The 24,701-nt window shown below is 26.7% G+C and overlaps 1 protein-coding gene across 1 annotated transcript in view; it reads left to right on the top strand.

Annotated features, from left to right (window-relative positions):
• Positions 1-353: 353 nt before the first annotated feature.
• Positions 354-24,701, top strand: part of LOC129981940 (alkaline phosphatase, tissue-nonspecific isozyme-like) — a 73,889-nt gene continuing 49,541 nt past the window's right edge. The window contains exon 1 of the mRNA XM_056093003.1: positions 354-483. Within this exon, the coding sequence (XP_055948978.1) occupies positions 396-483 (88 nt within the window). The 5' untranslated portion in view covers positions 354-395. The remainder of the gene's footprint in view (positions 484-24,701) is intronic.

Genomic DNA, 24,701 nt, shown 5'->3' with positions numbered 1-24,701 from the left:
AGGGAAATATCCAACCCCAGTGAAAGGGATGAAATGCCACTATGGAATTCCTTCGCAATTGTTTGGGTGCAACAAACAAATCGAAGAAAGAGAAAAATCACTCAATCGAACACACCCCTGAAGCTAAAAATCTCATGACGTCACGATAATCCAAAACCGGCTGCCAGATACCTCGAAATCGTTTGGCAGTAGCGAAGAAGTTGAGACCAGGTGAAAAAAAGTGAAAACGACACTGTTCGAAAAAGTGAAAGTGGAGTCGAGGGGTTGCTCTGCGCAAGGTGTTCCAGAAGAGTTACGTCACAAGAAGCGCTCTAAACATTCGGCCGCTCTTCAAAGGTTCTGTTTCAGATCGAAGCACGAGGTCGGAAGGATTGGAACGGTGATAGCTCGTAACCATGGTAACCGGACGTCAAATCATCTTCCTTCTCCTGGCAATGAGCGGGACTACAGTTTTCGGAAGCGATTTTAAAATATCGGCTGCAGGTAGGTTTATACATTATTCATGAAGGCTTTTTTAAAAATAATTTTCTATTGATTCCCAAATAAATGTTTATTTTTAAACTAAGAGAAATCGATTTTTTTTTTCAAGGATCGATCGTTTCTTTCTCAGTATCTGTTATTTAATTATAGTGTATAACTCAAAATAAATGTTTATATATATATATATATATATTGCAAATACTAAAAATCTATAAGAAATTTCAAATTTATCATCATTTACTTTACAAAATATTTAAGGTAGAATTTTTGTTTCCTTATTTATCGAGATATGGGGGGAGGCTATATATTGATTTATCGAGATATAATATTCCTTTAAAATTATGCTTTAGTGCATCATATTTAATTTTTTGTGTTAAAGAAACCAGTATTTTAAAGGTAATTTATTATACATGATTTTAGAGGTTTAAGTTTACGGACTTCTCGTTTGCCTGTAACAAATTATTGAATTAATCCATATTTTTCCATTTTTGAACAAATATTTAGATAATAATTACCTAATATAAAATTAGTTTCTGCTATTTATTTTGAAAATACATTGAGTGATTAAAATGCGATATAAAATTTTGAATCAAATATTACAATTCTCATTTTTCAAATTTTCCTGCACTTTGTAAAAATTTATTTAATCAATTTGCTGCTGCTGCTTCAATGAGTCATATTGTTCAACTGTAATGAAAAAAATGTAAATGAAAAATATGTAAGATGCAAATATTTAATATTTTATAATCATTTGTGAATGTGCATAAATTAAAAATTTAGTTAGTGTGATGTGTTCAATTAACATAAGATTTAAAAAAGATTTTATTTCTTTTTAAATTTATTAGAATACCTATAGTTCAGTAAGAATTATAAAAGAATTCCTTTCATATTGTTTATTACAATCATGCACAAAATTTCATAATAAATAGAAAAGATGTCTGAAATAAAATACTTCACTGATGAAAGCAGAAACAACATCACTGCAATTTATTTTAAATGACATAAATGAAAGATAATATTTCAATATTCTCTATAATTTGACGTTCTCTGTTTTAAAAGTAAATGCCTTTTAGAAAATAATATGTTATAACACTTATAATTTTTAAATTTTTAAAAAACACTTATAGTTTTATATAATATATTAAACATCTTAATACCATTAAATGCTATCAATGAAGAATATTACAATATGTAAAGAGGAAATTTTTGTCTACTCTGTAGGCGAGAAAATATATAATTTAAATGTATACTTTCAATGTTGTGGTAATGAAATAAAAATACTTTCTTTAAAAATGCAAAGGGAATCATTTATCTGCAAATATGTACATTATATAAACCTATATCTATTTACCATTAAAAATTTAAAAAAAAAAACAGATTAAATGTTAATTCGTACTGGCACTGACAGAAAGCAGACGATGAAATCTTTTTTGTCAATACGAATTACGTTATTTTTAATTTAATTACGTTACCATGACAAAACTAGTGTAAATTCCAAAACTAAAAATAATATTTTTTTTCGTTTCCCTCATTTAATTCTTACATTTTTTGTCATTCTAAACAAAGTTATTCATGGTAGATTCCTTTCTTTTTATATACTGGAAGATTTCTTTTGATAAATAGATTAATTTATTTGAGGAATTTCACAATAAATTTGTTTATTTCAAATAAAGTATCTTTAACTAGTAAAAACAGTGAAGAGAAAATTTCTAGTTTAATATTTGGTTCAGGCTTCTTTAATGCTATAAATAAACAGATTATTACCCAAATAAGTTTATTAAAACAAAGCTTATTTTACATCAAATGACTAGATATTCGTAAAAAATACGTTTTATTCAATAATTCTTTCTTCTAGGAAAAGTTATAATGTGATTCCAAAATTATCAAACTAAACAAAAAAGTGCAGAAAAAAAAGAGCTAATTAGCCTTATAATTCCATTGATAAATTAGATAAAATAAACAGATTATTACCAGGATTATTAAAAGTTATCACCTTGCTTAATTATTTCGCTCCTTTAACTGTCTTTATCAAAATGAAATGAATATTCTTGTAATAATGAGAACACTTATTTTAGTCCGACTTTTCTCTATTACTGATAAAATATTACGGGGAAAAAAAGAAAACATGAATAAACATGTTCTGTTTCCTTGTTCTCATTGACTAATTTACCTACAACTAAAATTACTCTTCTATGTTTATCAAAATGCAACAATTCGAGTTATATTCTTCTGATATTTTCATAAAAATTGTGAAGGCATTTTCTATTCTCTTTTCTATAATATTGGTTTCATAGGGAAGAGAAAAAGTGACTGGATTTTGGTCTTGGAAAATATTTGGCCAAATGACTAATTTTAGAAATAGACAAATACTTCTAATGGAAAAAATAATTTACTAGTAAAGAAATACTATTTATGTAGCTTGAATTAATAAATGGGTAGATGTAAATATTACAAATTTTTATTTAATCCTTAATCAAAATTCCACAATCATATAGTAAATATTTAGTAAAATATTTTTGACTATCTAATATTTTAAGTAGAAAAGTTATGCGATTACGATTAATTGAACTAAGAATTTTGATTATTACCATTTTAGATAATTTGTCATTTCAATAACTTCCTCGAAGCACACGTTAATTAGGTTAAAATGATTAAATTCAAATCTTCATAATTCAGTCAGTTTTGATTGAAGAATATTCGCTTTTTGATTAAAATATTAAAATCTTAAGAAAGTTTTACTAAATAGGATTTGTGGATTATAAATGTAGACATAACAGTAACAGTTTTTCAGAAGTACATTTATTGAGTTAAACAGTATAATATTATAATATTTTATTTCCTTCAAAGCATTTTCCAACTGAAACCATTTGCTATCTTTTAGTCTTAAAAATATGGGCCATGATTATAATGGGCAGCCTATATAAAGCACCCAAAAAAAGATTATAACAAGAAAAGTGCTGCAATTGTAATTTATTTACTTATTATGAAATGTTTTAAGAATTTTTCTTAATTTAAAAAGAGTTTTAAATGCATTAATCTTTTTCGAAACTGGAAGCATAAATATATTTTGAAATGATTGTTAAATTTTATTAAAAGGTTAAGTTATAACCTTATAACGTATGGCTGATGTTGGAAATTTATTTGCACCAAGATTCAATATATGTCTTTCTAATTATTATATGGATTTAAGATTCCTAAAAGATTTTATTATTTTTACAAATGAGTGGAAAATTTATTATTCTTACAAACGTGTCTTAAAAAACTGGAAGAAAATCATGCATCAAATGTCTACTAAATAATAATTCAAATATTATAGTCAATTTTAAAATTGAATTTTTCACATAACAACTTGCCTATCAAATTAAGAAATCTTTCCCTAAACTACTGAATAAATTTTTATTTAAAAAAAAAAACGAGAATTACATGTTGACAAAATATTTTAATCCTTTCAGAAATTCGGAAGTAGTCTCAAATATTTACATTTACCGGATGGCATGTGGATGGCGTTTTCTTCCATTAACTTCTTAGCATCTAAAGTGCGTATAAGAAGATTGAATTTTAATACGCACAGATAAGAATTTTAATACATCCATGTTTCAACAGCTTATAAGACTTGCAGACGACTTTTGTGAGCAAAAACCTGAATAAGTCATTAATATGCACGGAAGATCGAATAAAATGAAATATTCATGACAAAAATCGTGAAAGAAAGTAAAGTTCTTTTAACTAAATTCTTTTATCAGGAAACAATGAAAACATATTTATTTGAATAATTATGCTATTCATGCTTTTTCAGCTGGTTTATCGGAACATCTTCTTTTTTATAAAAGATATTTCGTGAAAATAATATGTATTTGTCAAATATAAACATGCAACTCTTGCCTTTATAGCTTAAAAAAATCAGGCTATAAATATGAAGTTACAAAAACATCTTTTTTTTTTATAAACAAAAAGACAAACCGATTTTTTTTTCCGGAATTCTCTCAAATTATAGCTACGAATTATTTCATCAATTGATGCTCGCTTGATATAAGTAAAATACATTCCGCTCATTTAATTTTTGAATCCATTATCTAAATGTAAGATAACATATTTAGTTCTCTTGATCATCTGATTGAGGCATCACGTTAAATGACTCCATATCTCAATGCATTCCGCAAGGCGCCTAATTCCTTTCTTGCTTATTTGCCTTTCGAATGCAAACAGTTTTTTTTAATCACAAAAATGGTGTCTACACATCGTAAAATGACGATAGCCTATTCGATAATGTACTTCCAAACTGTAAGAACAGGTTTTGAAGTACCAATTTCGAAATTTATGCGAATTTCAGGGAAAATATAAACCACAACTTTCCGTATTTATTTGTAATATACTACATACTAAGCAAATCCTTTATTTATCTTGCGCAGCCACTTACTAAGTAACCTCATTGCTGTACCATTACTCTATTCTCCTGTTTGTCCAGAGTTTTAAGAACCTTGAGTTCAAGAACTCCGTGACACTCCCCTCAAACCACAACGTCGTAGAGCAACACTGAATTTCTAAATTAGCATGGATACTAGAAGAGTAAGAGTAATTGTTAAGCAGAATAAAATAATTATTTTTAACAATTTTCCCAAACGTAGTCAATATATTTTGCTATTTTAAACTAACTTATTGTTTCCAAATGCTTATTAATCTTTCCATTAAACGTAAGTTAAAAGCAGAAAGTTTTCTAATCAAAAATATCAAATTTAAAAATAAAAATTATTTTTTTATAAAATCAGTACCACTATTTCAAAAATATTTAATAGTATTATGACGCGCATTTTCGCCTGAAATTTTTAAAGATATCAATGAATATATTTTACAATCTCAATAGTAAAAATAGTAGAAATGCCATGTTTCAGAAGCCATATCAAAAACACAGTTTCAGGAAACACCCATAAAGAAACTAAGACTTTAAAGAGCATTAAGGGTATTATTTTAAAATCCCTAATTTCAAAAACATATTTATTGTGTTATTAGATCATATACCTGGCATTGCTTGGAATTTAAATTTTTTTTACGTAAAATATTTTTGTATAACAGTAACCCTTTTATATTTTGTATTTTATAAATTTATATAATACATTTTTATTACACCTATATCACTTGATTGACTACCCTTGGAACAAAGTGATCTATAATCTCTTGCAAATAAAGAGTATGTCAGCTTTTTTTCAGTTCTTTTAGCATCGTTGAATAACTATTTTAAACCGATGAAAAATTTCAAAAGATATGTAGAAGAAATTTCAAGAAAATAATCGTAGAGTAGATCACAGTCTTAATGTTATTGTATTTCAAGATCTTTTGAGTTAAACTTTCAAAGAATTAAGAAAAATTTGACCAGAAAAGAATATCATATCAATGTAAAGCGAACATTTTGAATTTTAAGCTGATATTAAATTGGTAGTTTATAGTAAAATAATTTATTCTGAAATTACTGCAAAAAAAAAACTTTAATAAATTTCTAATTAATTTAAATATCAATAGCACAATGATTCTTTTAAATAAAAGAAATAGTAAAAGCATCAGTAATAATATAGCTATAGAATCAGAAAGACTATTTTAAAAAAAACATTAGTAAGAAACTAAGACTAAACAGAACACTAAGAATTCGCTTCATCTAAAAATATAACAATTTTTTAATTTTATTTATTTATTTTTTTAATTCATATCGTTTTAAAATTAAATCTATCGAAACAGCACTAGGTAGTCTTATGAAAAGAAGTAAAAGAGAAAACAACAATTTCATTCCAAAATAGATCATTCCGGTGCAGATAGATCATATGGTGGTCTAAAAAGAAAAGCTTTCAAAATAGATACATTGAATATTTTTGGAAAGTTAAAGTTTTAAATTGAAGTTAAAATCCATCTCGATTTTTGTATATCATGCCAATAAATTTAACTTACTAAATGAAATCTTGCCGAAACTTACTTGCATACTTAAAGGTGTTGCCCCATATAGTGCCTTGTATATCATTGGGGTACAATAATCACGAAATATTAACATTTGAAGTAAATTTAATGAGTTTTTTTTGGCAATTAATTCCTGACATGCGGCGTATAATATCCGAAAATCAAATCTGAGTTTTAAAATGTTTTTTTCCTTTCCATTGAAAACAAAAATTTGGCGCAGAACTACACTTGCACTCACAAAATCGATACCAAATTTGATATATTTGAGTCACTGCACTTCTGAGCTATTATGTTTACATGCTTGTGAAAGTACGAGCTGACAAACGATTGTCTTCAAGTTGAATTTGGCTCAAAATTTGATAGGTGTGTACAATATAGATATTAAGTCTATATATAGAATTTTATCCGCCCAGCTGTCTTTATTTTGGAAATATCATGTTAATTTAAATTCGAAGAACTGGACAGACAGACTTCTTCAGAACGGATTTTGCTCAAAATTTGATAGAAATCTATAAATTTGTTCCTCTGATTTGGCAGTTGCCAAAAACTTGATAGAAATCTACAGATTTGGAGTAAAAACCATATAGCAAATTTCCCCCTTCTAGCTGAAAGAGTTTTTGAGCTATCTTTGCCACAGAAAGACAGATATAATGTTAAAAATGTGTTTTTCGAACTCTGCAAAGTCTAAATCTCGAGTTCGAATTTTTTGATGTTTAAAGTACTTTTTCTATACTTCGAATACGAGAAAGTAAAAAAGATTTCCTTGAGCTAAACCTTATTCGAAATATAATTAATAATTACAATTTTGTTTTTTTTATGTTATGACAAAAATAAATTATGTTTTTCATATAAATAACTAACAAAATCCGCGCGATTTTATCATGGCATGATGAATGTGCGATAAATGAAAATCACAACAGCACAAAATAAAATTGTAAAACGAAGTGAAAAATATTGGATTAAGTTTGCATAAATATCTTTCTTTATGACAGTGATAATGCATAATGAATTACAGACGATAAAAATTGAAATAAGTGATTAAACATGAAGACGTGATAAAAAAAAGAAGAAGAAGAAAGGGAGAAAAAGATAATGAAATAAAAATTTTGCTGCAAACGATCTTTAGAATTTAAATCAAAATAAAATTTCCTTATTCTTTATTTCCTAATTTGGCTTTTTATGGAATCAGCGAAGAAGTGAAACTTCTACCTGCGTTTGATTCATCGGCAAATAATTAAAAACAACAAAAAAGCTATTTTTATCGTTCTTTTTTTAAATTAGAATGAAGTAAATTCGAATATTGACTTCAAAAAAATTGAAAAAGATAATAGAATTATATGTTGGATACAGAAATTTCAGTTCGAACTATTTAAATTTTCGAGAAAATAATTTATTTTTTTTTAAAGTTTTTCAAAATTCAGTTAACTAGCGCCTTAAACGATCAACTTGTTCGCCCAGATTTTGACTTTTTAAATGGTTAATTTGAAATAATTAAATCTTAGTGGTTATTTATCCGACATTAAGCCTACGTTAGCCTTCGTTAAATTTTCGGTTTAATATATATATTTTTTTCTTTAAATCTTGTTTCTTCTAAGTAAATGGAATGCCAGCCATCTAAAGAATTTCTGATTACATTTTTCAGCTCCATTCATTAGAGAAACATTAATTCCACTACAGCTATAAAAACATTCAATGAACCACGTTTAAAACGTTCGCATCGTGATTTGTTTATATTTCATTGTTGCCATTCAGCAATAAGTAATAAAAGCGATTTCTATCCCTTATATATTAGTTTTTTATATAGAGAAATTCTATCAAAGTGAAAAACCATATTTCTTTGAAATGATATCAATTTGCTATCTTCGATTATGTTTCGCAAGGTTTTTTTCTTTTTCAAATAAAAAATTATTAGAAAAGTATTATCATCATATATGTATGAAAAATCAAAGAAAATTGTACAAAATATTAAATAAAACTTTTTCACATTAAATTTTAAAATTTGGTTTTTGAGTTGCTCTTAAATACACTTTACGATTATTTGCATGCCAAAATTCGTGGATGTAATGCTGATAGATTTGTCTGGTCATCGGAAATACGTATTCACGCACAAATAAACATTTCCTTTTATAACTAGAGAATAAAGACAATTTCACAAATTTGTTGTAAATTATAAGTTATGCTTACAGACGTGAAATATTTCACAATGAAAATAATTATAAAATATATAATCATATAGTGATAACCATTTCTTTAACAAAATGATCTATTGCTGCAGTTTTTAAAACTATTTTTAGATTCCATGGTTTAATAATGGCTTGTTTAATAATGATCAAAGAATAGTAGTCGAAAATATTTCCTCTTTATATTTTCCTATAAAAACATTTCAGTTTTTTTAACGATTTCATTTAGTTATCGTTTTTATTTATTTCTTTTTGGCACAGAGACGAATTTTTATGTTTGTTTTGTCTTTATCATTAAGTTAAATTTAACTTTGTTTCAGCTTTTGTAATAGCGAAATATCTAAAAAATTGTGCATAAAGAATTTTTGAATTCAAATATATTTATTATCTCAGTTATTTATCATTATGTTTACAATCTGGTTGTTCCTAGAATTTGTGTAGTTTTTATTGCACCGATGTACGCTATGGATAAAGTTACTTATTTACAATTATAAAAGTAATCAAACTGAAAAAAGTTTATTAAAATTATTTAGATAACTTTCGAAATTATTGGTAGCAGCAAAGTAAAATTACTGCTCGTAATTCGGGGCTTAAATACAAAATTTATCATTAAACCAATTTACTGGTATTTCTCTCCCAAGATATACTATATCTGTTTGTTTTTTTGACAGCATCAAATCATTCTCTTTTGTTAAAAAAAAAAATCAAAAGCTTAATCAAAAAATGATTCTATCTGTGCATCAACAGGTCCACAGTTCAAATTCTTGTTGAAGGCAAAATTTATAATTCTGTAACAAATAAGTTTTTTTTCTTCATATTAATAATCTGGTCTTGTTTCATGATCAAAGGATAGTGATTTTGAGATAAAATTTTTCGGAGATTTGTTATGTATGCATTCTTTTAGCAGGTCATAGGAGGCCATGCCATCACGTGATGCGATGTAAAAATTCAGAAATAGAAGCTTTTCATTTGCATACTATTCATAATTCAACAATCTGAGGCAGGGTTCGCTGAGTGTTATATACATATTCAAAAAGATACTAAAAACAGAATATGAAAATTAAGTTTTCTAAATAAATATATGTGATAAAATAATAATTGTGTAGATAATATGTGTGATAGAAATATGTCTTGAAAAGAAAATTTAAGGGCCATCCGTACTCGAATCAGTCATATCATAACATGATAAGGTTTTGGGTCTTTATTTTATTTTTAAACTATGCTCTGTATTGTATGAAGATTAATGAATACAAATATTGTATAGCATATTTTTATAACGTGATCGTTTATAAATTCAGTTAAAGAAACAATTTATAAGACACTATGTTGTGAAATATATTTAAAAATTTATGAAAAGACATATTCAAAAGGATTATAAGAACAGAATAATAAAATTAAGTGTTTCTAAATTTTGAATATATTTGATAAAAATATGCCGAGAAAAAAAAATTAAGGGCGATTCAAACTCGAGTCAGGCATATCATAACAAGATAAGGTTTGTGTCCTTTATTTTATTTTTAAACTGTGCCCTGTATTGTATAACAGCGATTTCATGCATACAAAAATTGTATAGCATATTTTTACAGCGCGTTCGTTTATAAATTCAATTAAAGAAACAATTTATAAAACATAATGTTGCGAAATATATTTTAAAAAATTATTAAAAGAAAAGAAAATGTTTAGAGGAATAAAATTGAAATCAATAAAATACATTCTTTTAGAATTTTAAAACAGTCTAGAAATGGAATTAGTACAATGATACAATATGAAGTTACTGAAGAAAGTTTTTAATAAGAGAGTAAAAATGAAATTAATACTTTAATACAACATTAAGTTATTGAGGGGAAATTTTAAATTTTTTGTTAATTTTTTACTGAAAATTTAATTAAAATCCTTATAAACTCATTCTTGGGGAATAATGCTAGAGATAACTACATGCTAAATCCAGTTGTTCTAGGTCCAAAACTCTGCTTTGTAGGATGTTGGGAATGATTTTTTTCACGGTGCAAATCAACTTACAAACGATATGCTAGATTTTAAACATTGTCGTGCAAAAAAAAAATCAAAGTATTTTTGTTATGAATATGAGTTATGTTAATTTAAAAAAAAATCCAATTTACTATTTTTTTTTCCAAAATTGATAAAAAAAAAAGAATATATCTGATTACCGCCATTACTTTAGTTCAATATAAAAGACGCATTAGGTAAGCTGACTTTAAGATACGAATAATGTGTTTCATGATTAATTCTAACAAGAATTTTCTTATTCAAAATTATTATTAATATTATTTTATTCATAAATAATCGAATCTATCATAAATAATCATAAAATTCATAAAATGAATTCATAAATAATCGAATGAAAGCAGAGCATCGAAATTGAAAAATTCATTTATAAAACATAAAGCATGCAGTATTTAAAAAAAATGATATGATACGGGGGAAGTATTTTTTCCCTTTTTTCCCCCTTCGTCGAGTTTTTGTTACTTTCTATATTTGTGAAAAGAAAAAAAAAGTAAATTAAAGTATTCAGCGCTATTTTTAACCGAAGATTTAATATCAGCATCGTTCTTCAAAATACGTGATGCAATGAATGCTGGGAGGATGGACGAATTACTCATCCCTGCCTCTTTGTAAATTTCATAAATGGTAACTGATTTTGTAGAGATAAAGCTCACTTTCTATTCAGTCGACGAAAAGTCTGCACCAAATTAGAAATTTCAATGCAAGAATCAAACTGAAGTTCCATTCATTTGAAAATAGAAATTGAGTTAAAGTCATTAATTTGAATTAAAATATTGTTTTATTGTTCTTATTTATTCAATTGCTCAGAATTCGTTTTCTTATAGATTAGTAAATACTGAAATATAATTTACTATTAATATTACATAAGATGAAGTTATTGACTCAGTAGAAATTAGGACACATTTAAATTAGAATCACCTACCACTTTCAAAAAAAGTCAAATAATTATTTTTTGGATATTAAATGCTTACTACAAAAAAAATTTCAAAATTTTAATTATATTTTAACTAAAATTTTGTAAAGAATTTTATGCTTTACTTAATAAATTCGAAGTATTTTATTCGTCCAATATTACTTTTATATGATTTTAAAATTCATTAGGTTTTCAAGAATTTCAATTTTATCTGTGTATAAGTTTTTTGTTTAATTTTAATAATTTTTTAAAATTATTTTAAATATATTTTGCAATGAAATTGCCATTATTATAGTTATTTATTATTATTACTAAAATAGTTTTCATTGTTCCAGCTATTTATTATTATAACTAAAATAGTTTCCATTGTTTCAGTTTTGCTAACGCTGTTAGCAACGATATTAAATGCATTTTGTGTATGTGGTTTAAATGTACGTGATTACTGATATATAATTAAAAATCAAATTTGAAAGTGAAAATAAGACAGAAGAATAAAATCTAAAATATTATTATCGAATCTTCTTCAAATTTGGAAAAGTTTATTTATTTTTAGGATCGCGTATTCCGATTTGTAGCCTGTTGTAATTTGTAAATAGTATCCAGCTTAAAGACACTATATTATATTATATTATGTATGACATATTATATTATAATTTAAAGGCGTTCATCTGAGCTTTGCTTAACATTTTAAACAGATCATTCATAATCAATGCTAATTACCTGAGCGTTAAAGTGATGATAATAACCATTTTTTTCGTACTAAAAATAATTAGTTATTCCAAACAATTAATTTCAAGAAGTGCTATCTAATTACTCTACGGGAGTTAAATGATTCTTCTATAAACAATACACTGATTAATATTTTCCATTAAAAATTTCTTTGTTTGCTAAATAGTTATAGGTCAAGTACAATTTGACCTTCATGAAAGAGAAAATTCGATAATTACTTCGGAGGGGTGGTCTAAATGAATGGAATATTCTTTAACCGCATTGAAACACTTAAAGCATCCCTTATGACGTATTCTTTACGCTTGACAGCTTATCTTGTCCATGAAATTTCGTTTAGATGTGAACCACGCCTGCAGAAACATCTTGAGAATTTTTTTAAAACACATTGAACCTGTTTATTACAGGAGAGATCAGCAATTACTCTAGGACAATGGAGCCATTAAATAAGTCCCAGCGACCCCATTTCCAAGCGCGAAATTATAGAAAATGATAACTCTAGAACGAAACCATTATCATTAAAACAAGCAGAAGAAATATTTTGTATGGAGTCAGTTATTTATGTAATTATTAAAAAAATAAATGTTAGGAAAATAACGCTAAAATCTTTGTTCATTGATTAAGAAGAATTTTATTACTTTCTTTCAAAATTTTTCTAACTAACGACTAAAGTTACATTGTTACGTGTACATTTAGTTATAAAAGGCAAATATTATAGGCAAATAGCGATCGACCACTAAGCCATTTTGGGGTAACAGCCTTTACTAAGACTTAAGATGCCCATACTAAAAGAAACATATTTATGGAACACTTTATTTCTTGAGGAAAACGATGTTTTTCTCCTTAAAAATGACATGACATTAAAAGCACATATTTCAGAAAGTATGAATAACTTTTGGAATCTATTGCACGTATCCTAATTTAAAAAAAGTTGCATATCATTTAACATCGCTCTTTGGTTCTACCTATTTGTGTGAATCTGCATTTTCAACAATGATTGTAATTAAGACTACGTATCACTCCCGTCTCACAGACGACCACTTAGAATCCAGCGCAAGAACAGCAATTAATAATTATATACTGAGATACTGGCAGACAATAGGTAGCCGAAATCTTCTACTAACTATTAACTTAGAGAATTAACTTAAGATGAAAATGATTTTTTTAATGTATTTTGAATTTTCTGATATTAAATACATCATTTGATATTATTATATTTGTGACAATTATTATTATGCTTGTAGTTATGTAGCAAGTACATATTCCGTATTTATTATTAAAATGTAATAAATATTGTAGACCTATACCACTAGGTGGTTCGCAACACCTTGAAAAAAATTAGAAGTACCCCGTACCTTGAAAATGTCTTAAGAGAATTTTAAAAGTTAAGTTAAGAGAATTTTAAAAGTATCCAGTATTATTTATGATATTGTACACTTTTGGTACGAAATATTAGGAAATCCGTTATAATTCTAATAATATTTTTAGAATTTTATATAACATAGCAATTCTAAACCTAATGTCTCATTTTATAAATCAGACTAAATGAAAAAAAAAGTTTTCAAATATAATTGTATTAACATTCAGCAAAGACGTTTGACAAAAATAAATCTGAAATTTTATTACATGTGAAAATTTAATTGCGGTGTGCCTTATTTATTGGAAGAAAATCACTTACGACGTAAGATGTTCTCAAGAAAACTGCAACGAAATTTTCTTTATTCATTTATTATAAAATGAATGACTAATATATAGCACATATTAATAATATATATATTTATAATATTAATTGCATTATTAATTAAAAAATACTTGTAATATGTTCCAATATAAAAATATAGATGAGCTTTATTTATTCTAAGTTCTTCTACAATTGAAGCAGATAATAAAATAAAAGTAGGAAATAGAAAGTGTTTACATTTCTTTGCGTAAAATTTAAGTAATTAAAGATTGCTTTGCATATCTGTTGAATCAAATATTTCTGGAATTTCTTATTATACAAAATACATCTGCCTTAAAATAAATACTTTTGCATCTCGTTTCCGATCATTTCTGAAGTAACTAATTAGACAGAGAGGTAATTTCATCCGTGATAGATGTTCAACGATATAGTTTTAGGCTATATTGCCCAGCTGTCGTTCTTTATAGACGGTCTTAAATTATTCTGACAAAATGAAGACAATTTGTGTGGTGCAACAGTCACGATAAAAATAAATGCATATGTCACGTGTATATTGTAGCGTGAATATGATGTGCATCCAATCAGAATCCATTCCATTCATTCATTTCTTCAAATAAAAAGAAAGCAATTTCACTAAGGAAAACGACCTTTTTAAAGGAATTAAAGTGAAAAGATGTTTTGAATTATATTAATTTGGGAAAAGAAAATTTACATTAGATTTCTTTTTAATTTTAATTTTAAAATTTTTAAGTAAAGCATACTTTTTGAGCACTTAATACTGAAAAATAAAGTATCAAAAAATAAAATTCAAATTTCTGGCACTTCATACTAAAAACTATTTTGCAAACGATTATTGACGTAAAAAAAATGTTGAAATATTGCTTGAATACTATCATATACATTATTTATGTAGAATTCCAAAATTGATATTTTAATAAGACTTCTAACGAAGAACTTTGATTTAAATCTCACTTGTCTGTATTCTTTTTAGTTCTTAAATTGCAAAACATGGAATTTTATAAAATTTATAAAGATAAACAAATCGCCACACAAATATTCACAAAAGAATTAAAAATTCATTGCAAAAGTTTCCGGGGGAAAATGAAACGCTGACACAAACATTTATTATTTATGTAAACAAATAACAAAATACAACAACACACAAATAGAAATGGTATTATAACGAATATTTCTTAATAGAAAGAATCTACAATTAAAGAAAAATATAAAGAAATTTAATAATAGATATATTCTACGCATTATCTATAAAATTTTTCTCAAATTAGAATCCAAAAGGAATAAAAAATTCTAGAGAATACTTCGATTCAAATTCATTGATCCAGATTCTTCTCTTTTTAGATAGAACTTCTGAACGCATGAAATATTAGTAAAAGCATGAAAATTTCTTGGCGTTCTTTTTTGTTTATATATATATTTATAAAGATGAGGCATGAAAAATCTTTTTTTTTCTTTATTCTATGCTTCATAAGCATTTTTTCCCATGCTCCGTGATCCTCATCATTTTTTATTTCTATTCTTATTATTTACTTCTCTCACATGACGGAATACAAAAAAAGAAGATGCAAACGATAAAATAAAATTTAAAAAAAGAACTTCAACTTTCAGAAAAATTCCAACTTTCTCTTTCAGCTTCAATGGCGTACAAAAAAAGAGGACTACTAAACTCGAGAAGAAGATAAGTAGGTTAATGGCAGGACGAGCAAAAGGTGCGTGGATGTCCTGATAATTTATACCGCATGAATAGATTCAAAGGAACGATTGATTTAATCTTGGAGGAGGATTATTCTCTTTGACCTTGCACTGCATCAGTTTGATAGATTTGCCCGTCCACAGGCAAACTATTAGCGTTGTGGCAATCGCTTTATCATCTTGGCGGATGTTTCCTAGAAGGTGGGCCAACACAAAAAACTTGCCTACTTGCCATTCTTTTACTTCGTGCTATGGTTACCAAAGGCATTATAAATAATGGCCCACAAGTGGATAATTAGATCTTTGCTTTATTGACTGGAGCAAATGTTTAATGTTTCGTCTGACTGTTAGATTAATCCTTCAAGATAAATAATAATAAGCCTTTCTATAATCGTAACATTGAAATAAAAATATGAATTATTATTTGGCTCGCGTATGGAATGTGTACTGGTTACTCAAGATGCAGCAAGGTATTATGTGCTATTATTTCCAGTAATTGTCATTACAGTTCTTAGAACAATGTCGCATTTTAACTGTTTCATCTTAAGACCGCTATTCTTTATTAGTTCTTGGTCTGGTTTTTCCACTGATGGTATTAAATGGAATTATTTTGTTGATATGGATCTTAACCCTCTTATTAAATATCATGTAATTATGTCACTAAGTGATCAGCGGTAAATTTTGTTTTCCTTTTTGCGATTTTATCAGTAAAAGTAATTCCATTTCAAATTATATGTCTGTGGCTTTTAACAATTTATTTTTTATTTCCTCTTCTATGAATATTTAGCTAGATATCTCGGGGAAAGAGAGAACCCACCACATATCTAAAACACTTTCTCTATAATACATTTTTATCAGGTAAAATATTCACATTTGGTGATAAAAATGTGTTACCTAGGAAAGATCTCTTGGAAACTATTTTTATTAAGAAAGCGAATAATTCGTATCAATTACTAGCCGTCTTAGAAGAACAGTTTATTCGCTGTTAATAATAAACGATTAAAATCAAATATTTTATGCTTAATTTAATATTTATAGTTCCGTTTACTTGTATTTTTAATTTCAAATTGAGATATACATTTAAAATATGTTATTTTACTAACATTTTGACAGTTTTATTGATAGTGCACATGAGCTTTCTTAATAAGGTCAAGTCAAGTGACATAATTTTCCACGCCATCTGACAACTAAATGTACACAGTCCACGCAAATTTATTTCATCCTTTAAAGCAAAATAAAATATCCGACAAAACTAAAATTTCGGAACAAAACAGAATATGAAATGTAACATCTGTAGAATTAGAGTTTGACTAATTATGTAAAAGAAAAAAAAGAAAGAAAAAAAAAACAATCACTAAGTCTAAAATATAATAAAAAAATCCAAATATTTATCTATTTTGAAAAAAGCTATATACAATAATAATTTAAATAAGCTATATACAGTAGTAATTTAAATAAGCAAAAAGAGACTAAGAAATTATATAAAAATATAGAATTCGGTTTTTTAAAATTCAGACGATTTGACATGAGTAATCTTTACCTTGGTTAAATACATTCTATAAGAAAAAACTTTTAAAACTAAATTATGCGTACTTTTCTATATCTTGCTTATATAATTAGAAAATTCTTTGTTGATTTAATATTGTTTACTATAGAATAAATTGAACAAAACATTGGAATCTGAGATTGAAATAGAAAACTGGTTTTCAAGACACAGAATTAATTTGAAATTGATCTAGCGGAATAGACTATTTTAATGGATTTTGAAAAAAATATATATAAATTAGTACTTTTTAGATTAAGCGTACTAAATTATTTCAAACAGTTTTTAAAAGAATCTGAATTAGTTTTCTCATATTAATTTAAAATTCAAAAACTATTATTATTTAAGTTATTTAAAATTTCTTGCTAAATTTTGAATAAAGAAACGAATTAAAGAGATTGCAAATTTTTTAATAAATGGAATCGAGCTTTCTAAATATTTAATTTCGAAAATTTTCCTTTTTGCCAAATTTATTCATGGCCTTAAAGATATAATGTTTAAAATTTTCCCAATCTTAGGATACTTTAGATGTTCATACGAACTTGCGAAAACATTTTTTATCTATTGAAATTCTAGCTTTAATTGCTTATATTGCAAACATATAAAGAAAGAAATTTTGTAAATTTTGTTCGAACGATACTCGATCATAAACAACTCAGTAAAACTTTATTGATTTCTAATTCATTAATTTCATCAGTATGAAAGCTTGATGTAGTCACATTTAAAAAAATTTAAAACACTGAAATTTTGCAATCAGTGCAAGCAATTTTGTCATAACATTAATTTAATGCAATGCTATTGCTAAATAACAAACAGAAATAGTTACAAAATATTCTCTGTAAATAATTTTCTATTACAATGCATTTGAATTGAGTAACAGCATTTGTTTAGAATGTCTGGACAAGGTATCAGGTGTTATATTTATTGTTTCAGTACAGTTTGAAATTGCATAATTATATTAAAGTTTCCAAAAATAGTTACTTGATACTATAAATTCTCGATTGCTTGTGATTGTGTTATTCGCCCTCTTTCTTTTCCACTTCCACAAAATTTTCAATTACAATAAAAAAAATTGCAACATAAAACAATCGATCTAACAAAAACAATAGTCCAAATTTTTTGAGAAGAATAAACTAACAAACTTATAATCACGAAAACTCTACTCTTTATTAAGAGATGTTCGTTTCTGACCAGTTTCTGAATTATCTGCCTAATTAATTTATTCGTGGTGACGCGGTAACTGAATACTCAGCCATCCAAGAGTTAACCGCATAAAAATTAAAACAATCTGATTAACCAGGTGTCAAATCTGTAAACTGTCTATTAATTCACTTGACGAACACGAATCTTAACCTAAAAAAGCGATGTAATATCCTGATTACTTGACATCTTTGTAATATGTGCTGTTTCGCGTGGAAATAGAAGTATGAAAATGTGTAATAAATAATTTAATAAAGGATTTATATAAAATTAAATAAAATAACTCACAATTAATGGGTTCAATTCATATTTATGCGATGTGTGCATTCCTCTTTTAAGTTTAGGATTTTAATCTTTTTGCTTCTTGTTACACCTCATAAGTTAAGAACAATTCTTTACTGTTTGGAACAACTTTTTATTTACTCCTGCTTTACATTTTTTTTTGGGGGGGGGGGATGATTGGCTTTTAAGTTGGAAATTTGATTCATCTGTTTAATAATTCTGAAAGCCTGTTATTCCTATAAGAATTTAAAAAGATGATTGCTTTAAATTACTTATAGCTGCAATACAGAACAACTCAAATGTGTGCTACAAATTCCTTACAGAAAAGAGCAATATGAAATAAGAATAGTTTTTTTTTTTTTTTTTTGGTATCATTATGTGAGTTGAAGAGAGCGCAAAAGTACAAGCTTTTCCCGTACTAACACAAGTCTTTGGTCTGCTACCATAAGTTTTTGTTCTACAAATTGACTATAAAACCAAGCACGTTATATAGATTTCCCATTTATGGAACAAAAAACATAAAAAATTTCCGAAATTGCAATTATTTTTAAATGATATATATAGTAGATTCGATGGACGTATACAACGATCTCAATATTATGCCGGTTTCGCACTAGATGTTAGCAGTTTAAGCACCACTTTTCCAAAAATGCGGATATAAATCGCTTCTAGTTTTCGTAAACTGTCCAGAAATAAGTAGAAATATAACTTTGAAAATTTTCTGGTGACTGGAAGGCAATGTAATTGGAGATGCAATCCAAATCTGGAATCTATTATCTCTCATATTTATTTCAGTTTAGACAGACTTAAAAGAAGGAAACAGCAATTACTCCGAGAGTTCTGTTCTATAAATTGAGATATTAATGTTTTATTAAATTCATAACGCGTTTTTAAAGAAAATCAAAAATATGAAAATTTAACTACAATATTTTTAATTATTCTCCATACTATAATTTAAATTTATCTGCTCTTAAACTTAACCGAATAATAGTTTAATTAGTTTTCCTAAAAATTGTTCTCTCAATTAATTTCAAAATGACTTCTTCCAATTCCTAAAAGCTAATATAGCAACAAAAAAATATTCAAAATTATATGGAGATTCCATTTGTTTATTCATAATTTTTGGAAGTGCAATTGTATTTCGTCTCCATATGATCATTTCTGTTCTAATTGAACAAAAAATCAAAAATTGGTACTCTTTCTTCTTCCTCTTTTCAATATTCTTTTTGCATTTTGACTTCACTTTCCAATCATTTCGCTTTTATATTTGAATAAACAAAAATTTTCTGTTTAAATTATTTTTTTTATTTTTCGTGTTGGAAATAAATTTTTAAATGAAAGGTATTTGCTTTTACCAAGAGGAAAAATTAATACATTTTAGATAAAAAATTGTATCGCACACATTTTAGATAAAATTAACTCATTTTAGATAAATTTTTGAATTGATTATGGAAGAGACAGGTTTTTCCTTATTAATATGTTCAGTAATAGTGTTGAAATGCAATATTACTGAGAATACATGTAATGTTGAAAATTTTTATAGAATGTAATAAAATGCAAAAATGCTTGCTAAATAAATGTTAATTTTTATTTTTTAAACATTCCTGTATTACTGCTTTTGGGGGTGGAGGTTGATTTTCTGGTTATTAAACAATTTTTTAGTGTTTCAGTGCAAACGGTATCCCCGTTTTTCCGGACATCTGAAGGATATTTATTTAAAATTATATTGAGACAAGCATCGTATAATTCTCGAAAAGAAAATTTATTGTCTTTTCCTTTTGTGCTTCATATATTATACGCGCATAATTATCTCCAACTGTTAGAATAAAAATCTCTATCATAAGTCATTATTACTGCGCAATATGCAGTGAACAAACAGATTATAAAATATAGCTGTCAAAAAATGTTTTACAGAACTTTCAATTTTTCTTCACAGATTAAAAACCTTATAAATTTCTGTAAGATGTGACTTCGATTGAAAACATACCAATCATTATGACAATCCATCAATGCCTTCATTTATGCTTTATAACTCATGATATGGCAATTAAACACTATTTAAGAATGCTATCGAAAACAGTTACAGATTTCTTTATCATACTCCAATTTGTGAATCGCAGATTTTAGTAGAACATCGAAATGAATTTTCATTCTTTCCTTCTATTTAGCAAATACCATTATCACGTGATATTATTTAAATGAGAAATATAAACTAAAAATCGTCTGCCGTTATACAACAAAGAAAAAACTTAGAAACAGCCGTGTCTGATTGTTTCTACTACAGAATCTTCTGAAAACTGATAAGAATTCGAAACAAACATAAAATCGTTATTCTTATCTAAATGAGATTTAAGCGATATGCATTTTTTTGTCAATAACAATGCGCATTGTTTCAAATATATGCATCAAAACTTATTTTCAATTTCAAGGAAAGGAAAAAATAAATATCTTTTTACATTAAAATACAATAATGCACACCGGATACGGAAGTTTTCCATTACTTAAATGAAATTTTGCTGGATCATTGAATATGCATTTTCAAAATTTGGTTCAATCATCTTTAAAAAATTTCATTCTATCAAACTATACTTCCTTATGGTTTCTTTGATGCATAAAAAAATTAGAGTGAATTATATGCATATAATACCGAACTGGATATGAAAAAGTTCAATACCAGTTTTATTTCATGAGTTATAAAATTAGGCAAAAAATACGCAATACACATCAAGAATACACAACTGTTTTATGAAATTCATGTAGTGATCACAAAATATAACTTTAAACAATTGATTGTTTTCAAGATCATGATTTAATTTTTGAAAAAATTTGCTTCATGAGCCATGAAATCTAAATAAAAATTAGATATTGAAGAAATTTCAAAGGCTTATACATTCGATGCTGTTGGACAAGCATTCTTCAATTACATACAGTGGCTCAAAAAATTGAGAGTACACCTTACTTTTACTTGATAAATCTGACTTTCAATATAAATAACACATTATCTGGAAGTGCAAACATGTTTTTATTTTACACATAACAAATGGTTTAATTTAGAATAAAAATAAAGAAAAATGAAAGAAAAATTTCTAAATTGAAAAGTTTCAGAAGCAATTTAAATAAACATACGCAGAATTTTGCCTCAAAAAATTGAGAATACACCAATGAAATTCTTGTAATATCTCGCATAGAAAGAACGTGCCAGTATTTAGTTGCATGTCTTTTGGCTTTTATAATGGACTCTAAACGTCGTGGTACCGATTCGACCAATTTTTGGTGGTATGTGAAAATATTTTACCCCATTCTTCTTGCACCATTTGTTTTAAATGGGTTTTGCTTCTAATTTTGTGTTTTTGGACCACTGTTTCGAGTGTGACTCACAGATATTCAATAGCATTGATGTCGGGGTACTGTGCTGGTGAGTGTAACTGATGTTTACAATGAAAAAGACACCATATTTTGATGTTACGTGCATTTTCTTTGGGGTCGTTGTAATACTGGAAAATTAAGTTTTCATCTAAACCTAAATGTTTAACACTTTCCTTTAGATTGCTGCGAAGTATATCCAAGCAAACCATATCGTTTATAATGCCATCTATAAAAATTAAATTTCCTACCCCGAATAAAGCCATGCAACCTCAAATCATGACGGAGTCACCATCATGTTTAACTGTAAGACGTAATTTTTTTAAATCCAAAGCAGTATTAGGCTTTCTCCATACTGTATAATGGCCGTTACTGCCAAAAAGGTTGAGTTTTCTTTCATTACTAAATATAGCTTTCTTCCAAAGGTTATTGGTCTTCAATTGATAAGTTTTTGCAAACTTCAAATGCTTTTTCTGAATTTGCAAGTTGATGAAGGGTTTCTCTCTAACAATGTGACTTTTATGTCCAGCTTGTCTAATGGCATTTCGCACAGTGTCAGCGCTTACACTTCTGCCTATGATTTGAAAAGTTTCTGCAACAAATTGGATTAACCATGTGGTCGTAGCAATCTAAAGGAAAGTGTTAAAAATGTAGGTTTAGATGGAAATTCCAGTTTCCAGCAGGATAATGACCCTAGACAGAATGCACGTAACGTCAAAATATGGTGTCTTTTTCAATGTAAACAGCAGTTACACACACCAACACAATACCCCAACATTAATGCCATTGAATATTCGTGTTCCATACTCGAAAAAGTGGCTCAAAAACAAAAAATTAGAAACAAAATCCATTTAAAACAAGTGTTGGAAGAAGAATGGATTAAATATGTTCAGATACCACCAAAAATGGGTCGAATCGGTATCATGACGTTTAGAGGCCATTTTAAGAGCCAAAAGACATGCAACTTAATAGTGACACTTTGTTTATATGCGTGATATTTCAAAAATTTCATTGGTGTATTCTCAATTTTTTGAGGCAAAATTCTGCGAATGTTTATTTAAAATGCTTCTAAAACTTTTCAATTTAGTAGTTTTTTGTTGATTTTTCTTTATTTTTACTGTAAATTAAACCATTTGTTATGGGTAAAAATAAAAACATGTTTGCACACCATGGTAATGTGTTATTTATATTGAAATTCGGATTTATCAAGTAAAAGTAAGGTGTACTCTCAATTTTTTGAGCCACTGTATATCTAAAAAATCTGCATAAAAAGGTATGTTGAAGTTCCAATAACAATTTCTTTGATTAGATTGTAATTATGCAATATTTTACTTTGCCAAATTTTGGAAGATAAATTTTTCTGTTTCATCTATTTTGAATATTTAGAAGAACATTCAGTTTAATAAATTAAATTGTTTTTTAATGAAGATGGAACAATTTTATAAATTCTTGTAATCAATTTTTTTGTTCTTGTTGTTGTCTTTTTGTATGCAACGTACACTTCAATACTGAAACTTTCAAATAATTCGATTAAAATTTTTTCATGTATCTCTAGTTTTTAGAGCTTCAAAGCTTTCAAGAAAGGTTTTGTTACTTTCTATTACTTTCATCAACGAGAAGAGTTATTTTTACAAACAGTTACTTTTAGAGTTACTTTACTTTAAGTGAGATTACAAATATTTTTTAAGAATTGTGGTTATTAGTGAAAAAATATCGATGCTATTAAAATAAATGCATATTTAAAAAAAAAAGAAAAAAAAAACTTTTTTTTTTCAATCACTGTCTTTGGATATGTAATTTCGAAACTATTGCTGAAAACTAAAAAAATTCTATTTGGAAATTAAAAAGTAACCCTGATAAATTTCAGCGGGAAAAAAATTCTGAAATAAAATGTACATTTAAATTTCTTTAAAAAGATTTTCGAAATCATTTGGTGGAATAACACATACACTTTTTTTTTTACTTTGGTTTATAAATGGCATTTCCCTACATGAAAATATAAAAAAATTGTGAGGAGAAATTTCTGATTTTATTATTGTACTTTTAAAATGTATGTTTAATAAACTAAAATATTACAACTTTTATTTCAGATTAATTGTAAACCATTTTTTAGTGTTATTCTAAATATTCTTCGTGGCATTTCCTAAAACTTTTTTATAATTAAAAAAATAAGAGATATAAAAAGAATTCATTGTAATTATCCTATCTGTAATAAAATTAGTTTCTAAAAGTGAGACATCATTCTTGAAAAAATAATTACTCTTGATTTAATCACAGATTTCCGTTTAACTTCAATAACATGAATGCTTGGGTCACGTATCCAAATAGAAGAATTTCAAAATGCCAATCATTTCTGCAAGTACTATGAAACTAATTGAATTTAATTTCCGCAAGAGTTTAAAAATAAAAGATAAAATCTAATTATCGTTTGCTTTGTTAAATACCACATACAAATAATATGACAGGTGCCCTCTTTTTCTGAGTCTTATTTTCAGTTTCAATCTTAAAGTGTTCTGTTTGTACATAGATAGCTGTTCTGTTAAGAACCTAATCAATCAAGTTCTGTTGTCAGAATCTGATTCTAATCATTATTTGCAGCCATGCGTTACATAAATGACCTTGTTTTTTGGGAACTTAAGTGATTTTGTTAATAGATAA

Source organism: Argiope bruennichi, chromosome 8 (genome assembly GCF_947563725.1).
Source record: "Argiope bruennichi chromosome 8, qqArgBrue1.1, whole genome shotgun sequence".
Classification (NCBI taxonomy): domain Eukaryota; kingdom Metazoa; phylum Arthropoda; class Arachnida; order Araneae; family Araneidae; genus Argiope; species Argiope bruennichi.
Note: the sequence above shows the minus strand (reverse complement) of the source record. Positions and strands in the feature narration are given on the sequence as shown.